The following is a 12,437-nucleotide window of genomic DNA, read 5'->3' on the forward strand; positions in this document are numbered from 1 at the left end:
ACCTGGTCCCCACAGGATGTCCCACTCAACCTGGTCCCCACAGGATGTCCCACTCAACCTGGTCCCCACAGGATGTCCCACTCAACCTGGTCCCCACAGGATGTCCCACTCAACCTGGTCCCCACAGGATGTCCCACTCAACCTACTCCCCACAGGATGTCCTACTCAACCTACTCCCCACAGGATGTCCTACTCAACCTGGTCCCCACAGGATGTCCTACTCAACCTGGTCCCCACAGGATGTCCTACTCAACCTGGTCCCCACAGGATGTCCTACTCAACCTGGTCCCCACAGGATGTCCTACTCAACCTGGTCCCCACAGGATGTCCTACTCAACCTGGTCCCCACAGGATGTCCTACTCAACCTGGTCCCCACAGGATGTCCTACTCAACCTGGTCCCCACAGGATGTCCTACTCAACCTACTCCCCACAGGATGTCCTACTCAACCTACTCCCCACAGGATGTCCTACTCAACCTGGTCCCCACAGGATGTCCTACTCAACCTGGTCCCCACAGGATGTCCTACTCAACCTGGTCCCCACAGGATGTCCTACTCAACCTGGTCCCCACAGGATGTCCTACTCAACCTGGTCCCCACAGGATGTCCTACTCAACCTGGTCCCCACAGGATGTCCTACTCAACCTGGTCCCCACAGGATGTCCTACTCAACCTGGTCCCCACAGGATGTCCTACTCAACCTGGTCCCCACAGGATGTCCTACTCAACCTGGTCCCCACAGGATGTCCTACTCAACCTGGTCCCCACAGGATGTCCTACTCAACCTGGTCCCCACAGGATGTCCCACTCAACCTGGTCCCCACAGGATGTCACATCAGTCAGCACCCTCCCCTTCATGTATTGAAAAGCATTGGATTGTTGTGAACATTGACTAAAGGGTATTTTCAACACTATTCATGACACCCAAGGCAGTCTATTCATTCTTCATCCACAAAAGGGGAGTGAACAAGTGTACACTTGAGAGCTGTAGCAGAGCCAAGTGGATGTTAATGTAAACCACTGATTTCCTTTAGGAGGCTCCAGTCAGACATCCATCCATCCTGCTGCTGTTTTTAATGTGTTACTGAAACACACACTATTCTGGGCTGCATGCATCGTCTTGGTGATGCTTACCTTCCATTAACAAGTGGGAGAGAGGAGGAACAAAAGAGACAGACATGTTTTAGGCAGCGGGCATCCTTTAGTTGTTGGCGGTGGTTTGTGCACTGCTGTGCGTGTGTTCTTACTGTGCTGTGGTACTGGCTGTTACAGGGACAGTGTGGCTCCCTAGTGGAGTGGCGGGCGGAGCAGACTGAGCGTGCTCCGACTCGGGGTTGGAGCCTTGATCAGAGCCGTTCCAAGCCATGCGCTTTACGTCATGCAGAGGAACGCCTGGATTAAACAAACGGACCAACCATGCAGCATCCACGTCATCTACAGTTCCCAAGGTGCATACCCACCATTCAACACACAGCAGAGCTGGGCCCTGACTGGATAACCATTCAGCCCTGCCACGTCTTCAACCCAGCTGCCCACCGAGCGGGCTAGCACGGAACCCGCTCAAACACCAACTTCTTCCAAATGATCGCGGTCGGACGTTATCGGTCGAGTTCCAGGTCAACTACATTACAGACTACGTTTCATTGCAGCAACCAATGGCTGCTAGCCACAACATGGCAGTGGGAGTCGGATTAACTGACATGTTAAACACCTGCGAGCAGGCAGGCAGGCCTCTGCAGTGTAGTTGTCCTGGAACGTGGCCACCACTAAGAACGTTCACCTTACAACAGTGGCTATTTTCAGGAAGACACGAAGGGAAGAGTAACTTTCAAATTGTCCAATCCCGTTTCTCCCAGTCCTTCCTCAAGTGTGCACTCAAACCAGTCCAATCCTTTCACATCTAGGAGGGGAAGTGAGTGAGTGCACACTTCAGGGAGAAGGGTAAACGGAGTATAGAGCATACAAGTTCCCATGCAGCAAGGTAACACAGCCACATTGTTCACACTTGACATCTTGTATTGACTGCAGCTCGCCACACTTTCCTGTGCTACAGTGTGACGATGTGATTGGGGAAGAGAATGCATCATAAGCAGAGAGCAAAGTCTGCCCCAGCCATACACAGCAGGGGGCAAGCAGTGACGTGGTGGCGGGGAGGCTTACTGGCAGGCGATTGGTCCACTCTCAGAGGAGAGCCCTGTGATTGAAGGGCTCTACCGTTCGCTTCTGTCAATCACCCTCATGCAGAACCCTAGAGCACCAATCGCACGCTCAGGGGAGACACTAACTCCTGCCCCTTGTTATCGCTTCAACACTACTATAACCCTACCTTCTAGAAACACCTACAGATATGAAAGGATTTGATAGGTGTAAATATTATGGTAGTAGCTCCACTATGATTGGCTGGATATAATTTTTTCCATATTGCTTAGACCTATCCATCCAACCCTTTCAGAAACCGTGTACCGTTTCCTAGTCCACATGGGATCGCCGACCTTAGTTCCCCCCCCCCCCCAGGTCAGACGATGGCAGCGTGCCTCTCCCGCTCCTGTCCATCCTCCAGTCAGTCAGTCGCCACAGATACACGCCCCCCCCACCAATCCCTCCCCCCTCAACCCCCTCATGGCCGTGACCACAGGACGAAGGTGGGGAGGGGGGTTGATATACTGATGAATTTGATGCTTTCTGATGATATGAGGCTGAGTGGTATTGTTGACAGACTATGTGTAGTTTCACATGCATTTAACCTGTGTGCATAGTATTAGCATCATCCTTAAAAACATCCATATCGTACTCTCGTGTGTGTGTGTGTGTGTGTGTGTGTGTGTGTGTGTGTGTGGGGCTAGCGTGAGCTGCATGCAGTGGAAAAAGGGGCTAGATAACCTGCTGACCCCTTCAAAAGTTAAAGAAACCATGGTGCTTCCTTTTAGTATGATGTGGGAGGGGCTTATACAGGAAGCCGGAAGTGTGTGTAGAGGAAATAAGAGGGCGTGTCTCTGTGACGTACCTTCCTGCGCCAGCGAGGCGGTGGAGGACACAGCAGCAGGGTTGGTATGCTGCCGGCCCACTATTGGACAGAAATATTCAAATTGGGAGGAGCTATGCAAATCTGGGCTGGCCTAACCCAATACAGTGACCAATCACAAATGACACCCTATTCTCCATATAGTAGCCAAAAGTAGTGCACTATACGAGGAGTAGGATGCCATCTAGGACGTAATACCCCCCTTCCTTTAGGGCCAGGTCTTAACCTCTAATTAGCTTGTAAAGGAGAGAGTCGAGCCTTATATAATGGCCCGTCCTCTGTCAAACCACACCTCCTAGTACTGACACACACTCCAGAGCCGACAAGGAGAGGGAGAAAAGTGTTAGACACACAGATGTAAACACATAGTACTGCTGGAAATATTACATTCTAGAATGGCACCTCCTCCTAACACCTCCTTGTACTGACACCTAATGGCACCTCCTCCTAGCACTGACACCTAATGGCACCTCCTCCTAGGACTGACACCTTATGGCACCTCCTCCTAGGACTGACACCTTATGGCACCTCCTCCTAGGACTGACACCTTATGGCACCTCCTCCTAGGACTGACACCTTATGGCACCTCCTCCTAGGACTGACACCTTATGGCACCTCCTCCTAGCACCTCCTAGTACTGACACCTTATGGCACCTCCTCCTAGCACCACCTAGTACTGACACCTTATGGCACCTCCTCCTAGCACCACCTAGTACTGACACCTTATGGCACCTCCTCCTAGCACCACCTAGTACTGACACCTTATGGCACCTCCTCCTAGCACCACCTAGTACTGACACCTTATGGCACCTCCTCCTAGCACCACCTAGTACTGACACCTTATGGCACCTCCTCCTAGCACCACCTAGTACTGACACCTTATGGCACCTCCTCCTAGCACCACCTAGTACTGACACCTCCTCCTAGCACCTAGTACTGACACCTTATGGCACCTCCTCCTAGCACCTAGTACTGACACCTTATGGCACCTCCTCCTAGCACCTAGTACTGACACCCTATGGCACCTCCTTTCACCTCCTCTTCTCCTTCAGAACTTGTGTTCTGAAAACGCACACACACACACACACACACACACACACACACACACACACACACACGTCTCCGAGCACTCACACACTCCTCCTCTCGGCCTAAAAACCTACATTAGGTAGACTCCAGGGAGGAGGGAGAGTAGAGCCCTCTGTCCTCCTCCCTCAGTCTGTAACTGGAGCGAGGGAGGAGGAGACACACCCACCTGAGAAGTTTCTGGACACCAGCATGGTGGTGAGGATCGCTCCCTAGGAGAGAGAGAGAGAAGGGATAATTAATGAAGAGATATGATCACATGAGGGGTGTGGTAGGGTAGGAGAAAGAGGATCCCTTAGTACATGTAATTCCAGACCCGTTGGTTTTATGTAGAAGGACTGAGAAGATCAGTTCTGGTGACTTCTTAAAAGGACATTCTACTCCAAAATATATGAAAATGAAATGATGCCGACACCATTTCTGGATTTCCACATCCAATGTGTCCAATAACATATTGGTAAAAATGTGGTCTAGAGGGGAGGAATATAGGGAGGAGGTGGTGGTCTAGAGGGGAGGAATATAGGGAGGAGGTGGTGGTGGTCTAGAGGGGAGATATACAGGGAGGAGGAGGTGGTGGTCTAGAGGGGAGGTATATAGGGAGGAGGAGGTGGTGGTCTAGAGGGGAGGTATATAGGGAGGAGGAGGTGGTGGTCTAGAGGGGAGGTATATAGGGAGGAGGAGGTGGTGGTCTAGAGGGGAGGTATATAGGGAGGAGGAGGTGGTGGTCTAGAGGGGAGGTATATAGGGAGGAGGAGGTGGTGGTCTAGAGGGGAGGTATATAGGGAGGAGGTGGTGGTCTAGAGGGGAGGTATTTATTTATTTTTTATTTATTTTACCTTTATTTAACCAGGTAGGCAAGTTGAGAACAAGTTCTCATTTACAATTGCGACCTGGCCAAGATAAAGCAAAGCAGTTCGACAGATAAAACGACACAGAGTTACACATGGAGTAAAAACAAACATACAGTCAATAATGCAGTATAAACAAGTCTATATACAATGTGAGCAAATGAGGTGAGAAGGGAGGTAAAGGCAAAAAAGGCCATGATGGCAAAGTAAATACAATATAGCAAGTAAAATACTGGAATGGTAGTTTTGCAATGGAAGAATGTGCAAAGTAGAAATAAAAAATAATGGGGTGCAAAGGAGCAAAATAAATAAATAAATAAAAATTAAATACAGTTGGGAAAGAGGTAGTTGTTTGGGCTAAATTATAGGTGGGCTATGTACAGGTGCAGTAATCTGTGAGCTGCTCTGACAGTTGGTGCTTAAAGCTAGTGAGGGAGATAAGTGTTTCCAGTTTCAGAGATTTTTGTAGTTCGTTCCAGTCATTGGCAGCAGAGAACTGGAAGGAGAGGCGGCCAAAGAAAGAATTGGTTTTGGGGGTGACTAGAGAGATATACCTGCTGGAGCGTGTGCTACAGGTGGGAGATGCTATGGTGACCAGCGAGCTGAGATAAGGGGGGACTTTACCTAGCAGGGTCTTGTAGATGACATGGAGCCAGTGGGTTTGGCGACGAGTATGAAGCGAGGGCCAGCCAACGAGAGCGTACAGGTCGCAATGGTGGGTAGTATATGGGGCTTTGGTGATAAAACGGATTGCACTGTGATAGACTGCATCCAATTTGCTGAGTAGGGTATTGGAGGCTATTTTGTAAATGACATCGCCAAAGTCGAGGATTGGTAGGATGGTCAGTTTTACAAGGGTATGTTTGGCAGCATGAGTGAAGGATGCTTTGTTGCGAAATAGGAAGCCAATTCTAGATTTAACTTTGGATTGGAGATGTTTGATATGGGTCTGGAAGGAGAGTTTACAGTCTAACCAGACACCTAAGTATTTGTAGTTGTCCACGTATTCTAAGTCAGAGCCGTCCAGAGTAGTGATGTTGGACAGGCGGGTAGGTGCAGGTAGCGATCGGTTGAAGAGCATGCATTTAGTTTTACTTGTATTTAAGAGCAATTGGAGGCCACGGAAGGAGAGTTGTATGGCATTGAAGCTTGCCTGGAGGGTTGTTAACACAGTGTCCAAAGAAGGGCCGGAAGTATACAGAATGGTGTCGTCTGCGTAGAGGTGGATCAGGGACTCACCAGCAGCAAGAGCGACCTCATTGATGTATACAGAGAAGAGAGTCGGTCCAAGAATTGAACCCTGTGGCACCCCCATAGAGACTGCCAGAGGTCCGGACAGCAGACCCTCCGATTTGACACACTGAACTCTATCAGAGAAGTAGTTGGTGAACCAGGCGAGGCAATCATTTGAGAAACCAAGGCTGTCGAGTCTGCCGATGAGGATATGGTGATTGACAGAGTCGAAAGCCTTGGCCAGATCAATGAATACGGCTGCACAGTAATGTTTCTTATCGATGGCGGTTAAGATATCGTTTAGGACCTTGAGCGTGGCTGAGGTGCACCCATGACCAGCTCTGAAACCGGATTGCATAGCAGAGAAGGTATGGTGAGATTCGAAATGGTCGGTAATCTGTTTGTTGACTTGGCTTTCGAAGACCTTAGAAAGGCACGGTAGGATAGATATAGGTCTGTAGCAGTTTGGGTCAAGAGTGTCCCCCCCTTTGAAGAGGGGGATGACCGCAGCTGCTTTCCAATCTTTGGGAATCTCAGATGACACGAAAGAGAGGTTGAACAGGCTAGTAATAGGGGTGGCAACAATTTCAGCAGATAATTTTAGAAAGAAAGGGTCCAGATTGTCTAGCCCGGCTGATTTGTAGGGGTCCAGATTTTGCAGCTCTTTCAGAACATCAGCTGAATGGATTTGGGAGAAGGAGAAATGGGGAAGGCTTGGGCGAGTTGCTGTTGGGGGTGCAGTGCTGTTGTCCGGGGTAGGAGTAGCCAGGTGGAAAGCATGGCCAGCCGTAGAAAAATGCTTATTGAAATTCTCAATTATGGTGGATTTATCAGTGGTGACAGTGTTTCCTATCTTCAGTGCAGTGGGCAGCTGGGAGGAGGTGTTCTTATTCTCCATGGACTTTACAGTGTCCCAGAACTTTTTTGAGTTAGTGTTGCAGGAAGCAAATTTCTGCTTGAAAAAGCTAGCCTTGGCTTTTCTAACTGCCTGTGTATAATGATTTCTAGCTTCCCTGAACAGCTGCATATCACGGGGGCTGTTCGATGCTAATGCAGAACGCCATAGGATGTTTTTGTGTTGGTTAAGGGCAGTCAGGTCTGGGGAGAACCAAGGGCTATATCTGTTCCTGGTTCTAAATTTCTTAAATGGGGCATGTTTATTTAAGATGGTTAGGAAGGCATTTAAAAAAAATATCCAGGCATCCTCTACTGACGGGATGAGATCAATATCCTTTCAGGATACCCCGGCCAGGTCGATTAGAAAGGCCTGCTCGCAGAAGTGTTTCAGGGAGCGTTTTACAATGATGAGTGGAGGTCGTTTGACCGCTGACCCATTACGGATGCAGGCAATGAGGCAGTGATCGCTGAGATCTTGGTTGAAGACAGCAGAGGTGTATTTAGAGGGGAAGTTGGTTAGGATGATATCTATGAGGGTGCCCGTGTTTAAGGTTTTGGGGAGGTACCTGGTAGGTTCATTGATTATTTGTGTGAGATTGAGGGCATCAAGTTTAAATTGTAGGATGGCTGGGGTGTTAAGCATGTTCCAGTTTAGGTCGCCTAGCAGCACGAACTCTGAAGATAGATGGGGGGCAATCAGTTCACATATGGTGTCCAGAGCACAGCTGGGGGCAGAGGGTGGTCTATAGCAGGCGGCAACGGTGAGAGACTTGTTTTTAGAGAGGTGGATTTTTAAAAGTAGAAGTTCAAATTGTTTGGGTACAGACCTGGATAGTAGGACAGAACTCTGCAGGCTATCTTTGCAGTAGATTGCAACACCGCCCCCTTTGGCAGTTCTATCTTGTCTGAAAATGTTGTAGTTTGGAATTAAAATGTCTGAGTTTTTGGTGGTCTTCCTAAGCCAGGATTCAGACACAGCTAGAACATCCGGGTTGGCAGAGTGTGCTAAAGCAGTGAATAGAACAAACTTAGGGAGGAGGCTTCTAATGTTAACATGCATGAAACCAAGGCTATTACGGTTACAGAAGTCGTCAAAAGAGAGCGCCTGGGGAATAGGAGTGGAGCTAGGCACTGCAGGGCCTGGATTCACCTCTACATCGCCAGAGGAACATAGGAGGAGTAGAATAAGGGTACGGCTAAAAGCTATGAGAATTGGTCGTCTAGAACGTCTGGAACATAGAGTAAAAGGAGGTTTATGGGGGCGATAAAATAGCATCAAGGTATAATGTACAGACAAATGTATGGTAGGATGTGAATACAGTGGAGGTAAACCTAGGTATTGAGTGATGAAGAGAGAGATATTGTCTCTAGAAACATCGTTGAAACCAGGAGATGTCATTGCATGTGTGGGTGGTGGAACTAATAGGTTGGATAAGGTATAGTGAGCAGGACTAGAGGCTCTACAGTGAAATAAGCCAATAAACACTAACCAGAACAGAAATGGACAAGACATATTGACATTAAGGAGAGGCATGCTTAGTCGAGTGATCAAAAGGGTCCGGTGAGTGGAGAGGTTGGTTGGTGATTTAGACAGCTAGCCAGGGCATCGGTAGCAAGCTAGCATAGGATGGAGGTCTGTTGTTAGCCACCTCCTGCGCTCCGTCAGTAGATTAGTGGGGTTCCGTGTGGTAGAGGGGATCAATCCAAATCACACAACAACAACAAAAATAAAAACAATAGATATAGTTATAGAGGCCCAAGAAGAAAACATAATAATAATAATAATAAAAATAAAAAAAAATATATATAAAAAAAAAAAAAATCCGATTGTCTATTCAGATAGCAGCCGGTAAGACAGCTAACGGTTAGCAGGCCGCAGATGGGCGTTCAGGTAACGTCGCGACGGAGGAGCCAGCCGGATAACTCCTTCGGGTAGATAACGTCGGCAGTCCAGTTGTGAAGGCCCGGTGGGGCTCCGCGAAGGCAGCAAACCGGGTCCGGATAGGCGACTGCAGCCCAGGTGCGATTGATGGAACTCAGGAGTGATTGACGGAGCTTGCTAGCTCCGGAACAATTGATGTTTGCTCCGGAATCGACGAAGGCCGATAGTCACACGGATAGCAGCTAGCTAGCTGTGAGATCCGGGCATGAATGTCCAGAGAGCAGTCGAAATCCAGGGACATGGAGAGAAAAATTGGTCCGGTATGCTCCGCTCCGAGCCGCGCTGCGCCGTACAGAACTGGCGATAGACTTTCGAGCCAAAGGATAGCCGATGACCACAAACCGTGGTTAGCTGAACACCAACGACTTGCCAGTAAAGGAGCCAACTAGCTTCTGAACTAGCTTCTGGATTAGCTTCTGGCTAGTTTCAGGCCAGCCTCCTGGAGTTTCTGGCTAGCTTCTTGGAGGATTACAGATCTGAGGTAAATAATACTTTTTTATAAATATACATTGGTGAGGCGGGTTGCAGGAGAGTGTTTTGAAGATGAGTTGATGGAAAATAAAAATAAAATGTATGTGAAAAAGTTGTAAATATATATATATACAGGACACGACAAGACGAGGACAAAAGACGTCTGAACTGCTATGCCACCTTGGATCGTGTGTATAGTGTATATCGTGTATATAGATCGTGTATATAAGGAGGAGGTGGTGGTGGTCTAGAGGGGAGGTATATAGGGAGGAGGTGGTGGTGGTCTAGAGAGGAGGTATACAGGGAGGAGGTGGTGGTGGTCTAGAGGGGAGGAATATAGGGAGGAGGAGGTGGTTTAAAGGGGAGGTATATAGGGAGGAGGAGGTGGTCTAGAGGGGAGGAATATAGGGAGGAGGAGGTGGTCTAGAGGGGAGGTATATAGGGAGGAGGAGGTGGTCTAGAGGGGAGGAATATAGGGAGGAGGAGGTGGTCTAGAGGGGAGGAATATAGGGAGGAGGAGGTGGTCTAAAGGGGAGGTATTTAGGGAGGTGGAGGTGGTGGTCTAGAGGGGAGGAATATAGGGAGGAGGAGGTGGTCTAGAGGGGAAGAATATAGGGAGGAGGTGGTGGTCTAGAGGGGAAGAATATAGGGAGGAGGTGGTGGTCTAGAGGGGAGGTATACAGGGAGGAGGTGGTGGTCTAGAGGGGAAGAATATAGGGAGGAGGTGGTGGTCTAGAGGGGAGGTATACAGGGAGGAGGAGGTGGTGGTCTAGAGGGGAGGAATATAGGGAGGAGGAGGTGGTCTAAAGGAGAGGTATATAGGGAGGAGGTGGTGGTGGTCTAGGGGGGAGGTATACAGGGAGGAGGAGGTGGTCTAGAGGGGAGGTATATAGGGAGGAGGAGGTGGTCTAGAGGGGAGGTATACAGGGAGGAGGAGGTGGTGGTCTAGAGGGGAGGAATATAGGGAGGAGGAGGTGGTCTAAAGGAGAGGTATATAGGGAGGAGGTGGTGGTGGTCTAGGGGGGAGGTATACAGGGAGGAGGAGGTGGTCTAGAGGGGAGGTATATAGGGAGGAGGAGGTGGTCTAGAGGGGAGGTATATAGGGAGGAGGAGGTGGTGGTCTAGAGGGGAGGTATATAGGGAGGAGGTGGTGGTCTAGAGGGGAGGTATATAGGGAGGAGGTGGTGGTGGTCTAGAGGGGAGGTATATAGGGAGGAGGTGGTGGTGGTCTAGAGGGGAGGTATATAGGGAGGAGGTGGTGGTGGTCTAGAGGGGAGGTATATAGGGAGGAGGTGGTGGTGGTCTAGAGGGAGGGTATATAGGGAGGAGGTGGTGGTGGTCTAGAGAGGAGGTATACAGGGAGGAGGTGGTGGTGGTCTAGAGGGGAGGTATATAGGGAGGAGGTGGTGGTCTAGGAGGGAGGTATATCGGGAGGAGGAGGTGGTCTAGAAGGGAGGTATATAGGGAGGAGTTGGTCTAGGAGGGAGGAGGTGGTCTAGGAGGGAGGTATATCGGGAGGAGGTGGTGGTCTAGGAGGGAGGTATATCGGGAGGAGGTGGTGGTCTAGGAGGGAGGTATGTGGGAGGAGGAGGTGGTCTAGGAGGGAGGTATATCGGGAGGAGGAGGTGGTCTAGGAGGGAGGTATGTGGGAGGAGGAGGTGGTCTAGGAGGGAGGTATATCGGGAGGAGGTGGTCTAGGAGGGAGGTATGTGGGAGGAGGAGGTGTAGGAGGGAGTTATATAGGGAGGAGGAGGTGGTCTAGAAGGGAGGTATATAGGGAGGAGTTGGTCTAGGAGGGAGGAGGTGGTCTAGGAGGGAGGTATATCGGGAGGAGGTGGTGGTCTAGGAGGGAGGTATATCGGGAGGAGGTGGTGGTCTAGGAGGGAGGTATGTGGGAGGAGGAGGTGGTCTAGGAGGGAGGTATATCGGGAGGAGGAGGTGGTCTAGGAGGGAGGTATGTGGGAGGAGGAGGTGGTCTAGGAGGGAGGTATATCGGGAGGAGGTGGTCTAGGAGGGAGGTATGTGGGAGGAGAAGGTGTAGGAGGGAGTTATATAGGGAGGAGGTGGTCTAGGAGGGAGGTATGTGGGAGGAGGAGGTGGTCTAGGAGGGAGGAGGAGGTGGTCTAGGAGGGAGGTATATCGGGAGGAAGTTGTGGTCTATGAGGGAGGTATGTGGGAGGAGGATGAGGTGTAGGAGGGAGTTATATAGGGAGGAGGTGGTCTAGGAGGGAGGTATGTGGGAGGAGGAGGTGGTCTAGGAAGGAGGAGGAGGTGGTCTAGGAGGGAGGAGGAGGTGGTCTAGGAGGGAGGTATATCGGGAGGAGGAGGTGGTCTAGGAGGGAGGTATATCGGGAGGAGGAGGTGGTCTAGGAGGGAGGTATATCGGGAGGAGGAGGTGGTCTAGGAGGGAGGAGGAGGAGGTGGTCTAGGAGGGAGGAGGAGGAGGTGGTCTAGGAGGGAGGAGGAGGAGGTGGTCTAGGAGGGAGGAGGAGGAGGTGGTCTAGGAGGGAGGAGGAGGAGGTCTAGGAGGGAGGAGGTCTAGGAGGGAGGAGGTCTAGGAGGGAGGAGGTCTAGGAGGGAGGAGGAGGTGGTCTAGGAGGGAGGTATATCGGGAGGAGGAGGTGGTCTAGGAGGGAGGTATATGGGAGGAGGAGGTGGTCTAGGAGGGAGGAGGAGGAGGTCTAGGAGGGAGGAGGAGGAGGTCTAGGAGGGAGGAGGTCTAGGAGGGAGGAGGTCTAGGAGGGAGGAGGAGGTGGTCGGGGAGGGAGGTATGTGGAGGAGGAGGTGGTCTAGGAGGTAGCAGCAGTAGTGTACCTTGAGTTTCCTCCGAGCGTTGAACTTGCGCAGACATTCCACTGTCTCCTGTCTGTGGATCATAGACGCCACGGTGGAACGTTGCTATAGGAGGGGACAGAGACGAGTATCAATCACTATACA

The 12,437-nt window shown here is 50.5% G+C and overlaps 1 protein-coding gene across 13 annotated transcripts in view; it reads right to left on the bottom strand.

Moving 5' to 3' along the window:
* The window catches only part of LOC109865346 (calcium/calmodulin-dependent protein kinase type II subunit gamma), a 44,191-nt gene that overhangs the window by 6,438 nt on the left and 25,316 nt on the right, over positions 1-12,437 (bottom strand). For 9 of the 13 annotated variants that reach the window (XM_031799747.1, XM_031799746.1, XM_031799745.1 and 6 more), the window contains exons 11-13: positions 12,315-12,398; positions 4,279-4,321; positions 3,006-3,065 (exon numbers count right to left, since the gene is read on the bottom strand). In XM_031799747.1, coding sequence (XP_031655607.1) covers positions 3,006-3,065; positions 4,279-4,321; positions 12,315-12,398 — 187 coding nt within the window. The remainder of the gene's footprint in view (positions 1-3,005; positions 3,066-4,278; positions 4,322-12,314; positions 12,399-12,437) is intronic. The other 4 variants (XM_031799750.1, XM_031799749.1, XM_031799757.1 and 1 more) reach the window with 1 other exon arrangement.

This window comes from Oncorhynchus kisutch, linkage group LG20, assembly GCF_002021735.2.
Source record: "Oncorhynchus kisutch isolate 150728-3 linkage group LG20, Okis_V2, whole genome shotgun sequence".
Lineage (NCBI taxonomy): Eukaryota > Metazoa > Chordata > Actinopteri > Salmoniformes > Salmonidae > Oncorhynchus > Oncorhynchus kisutch.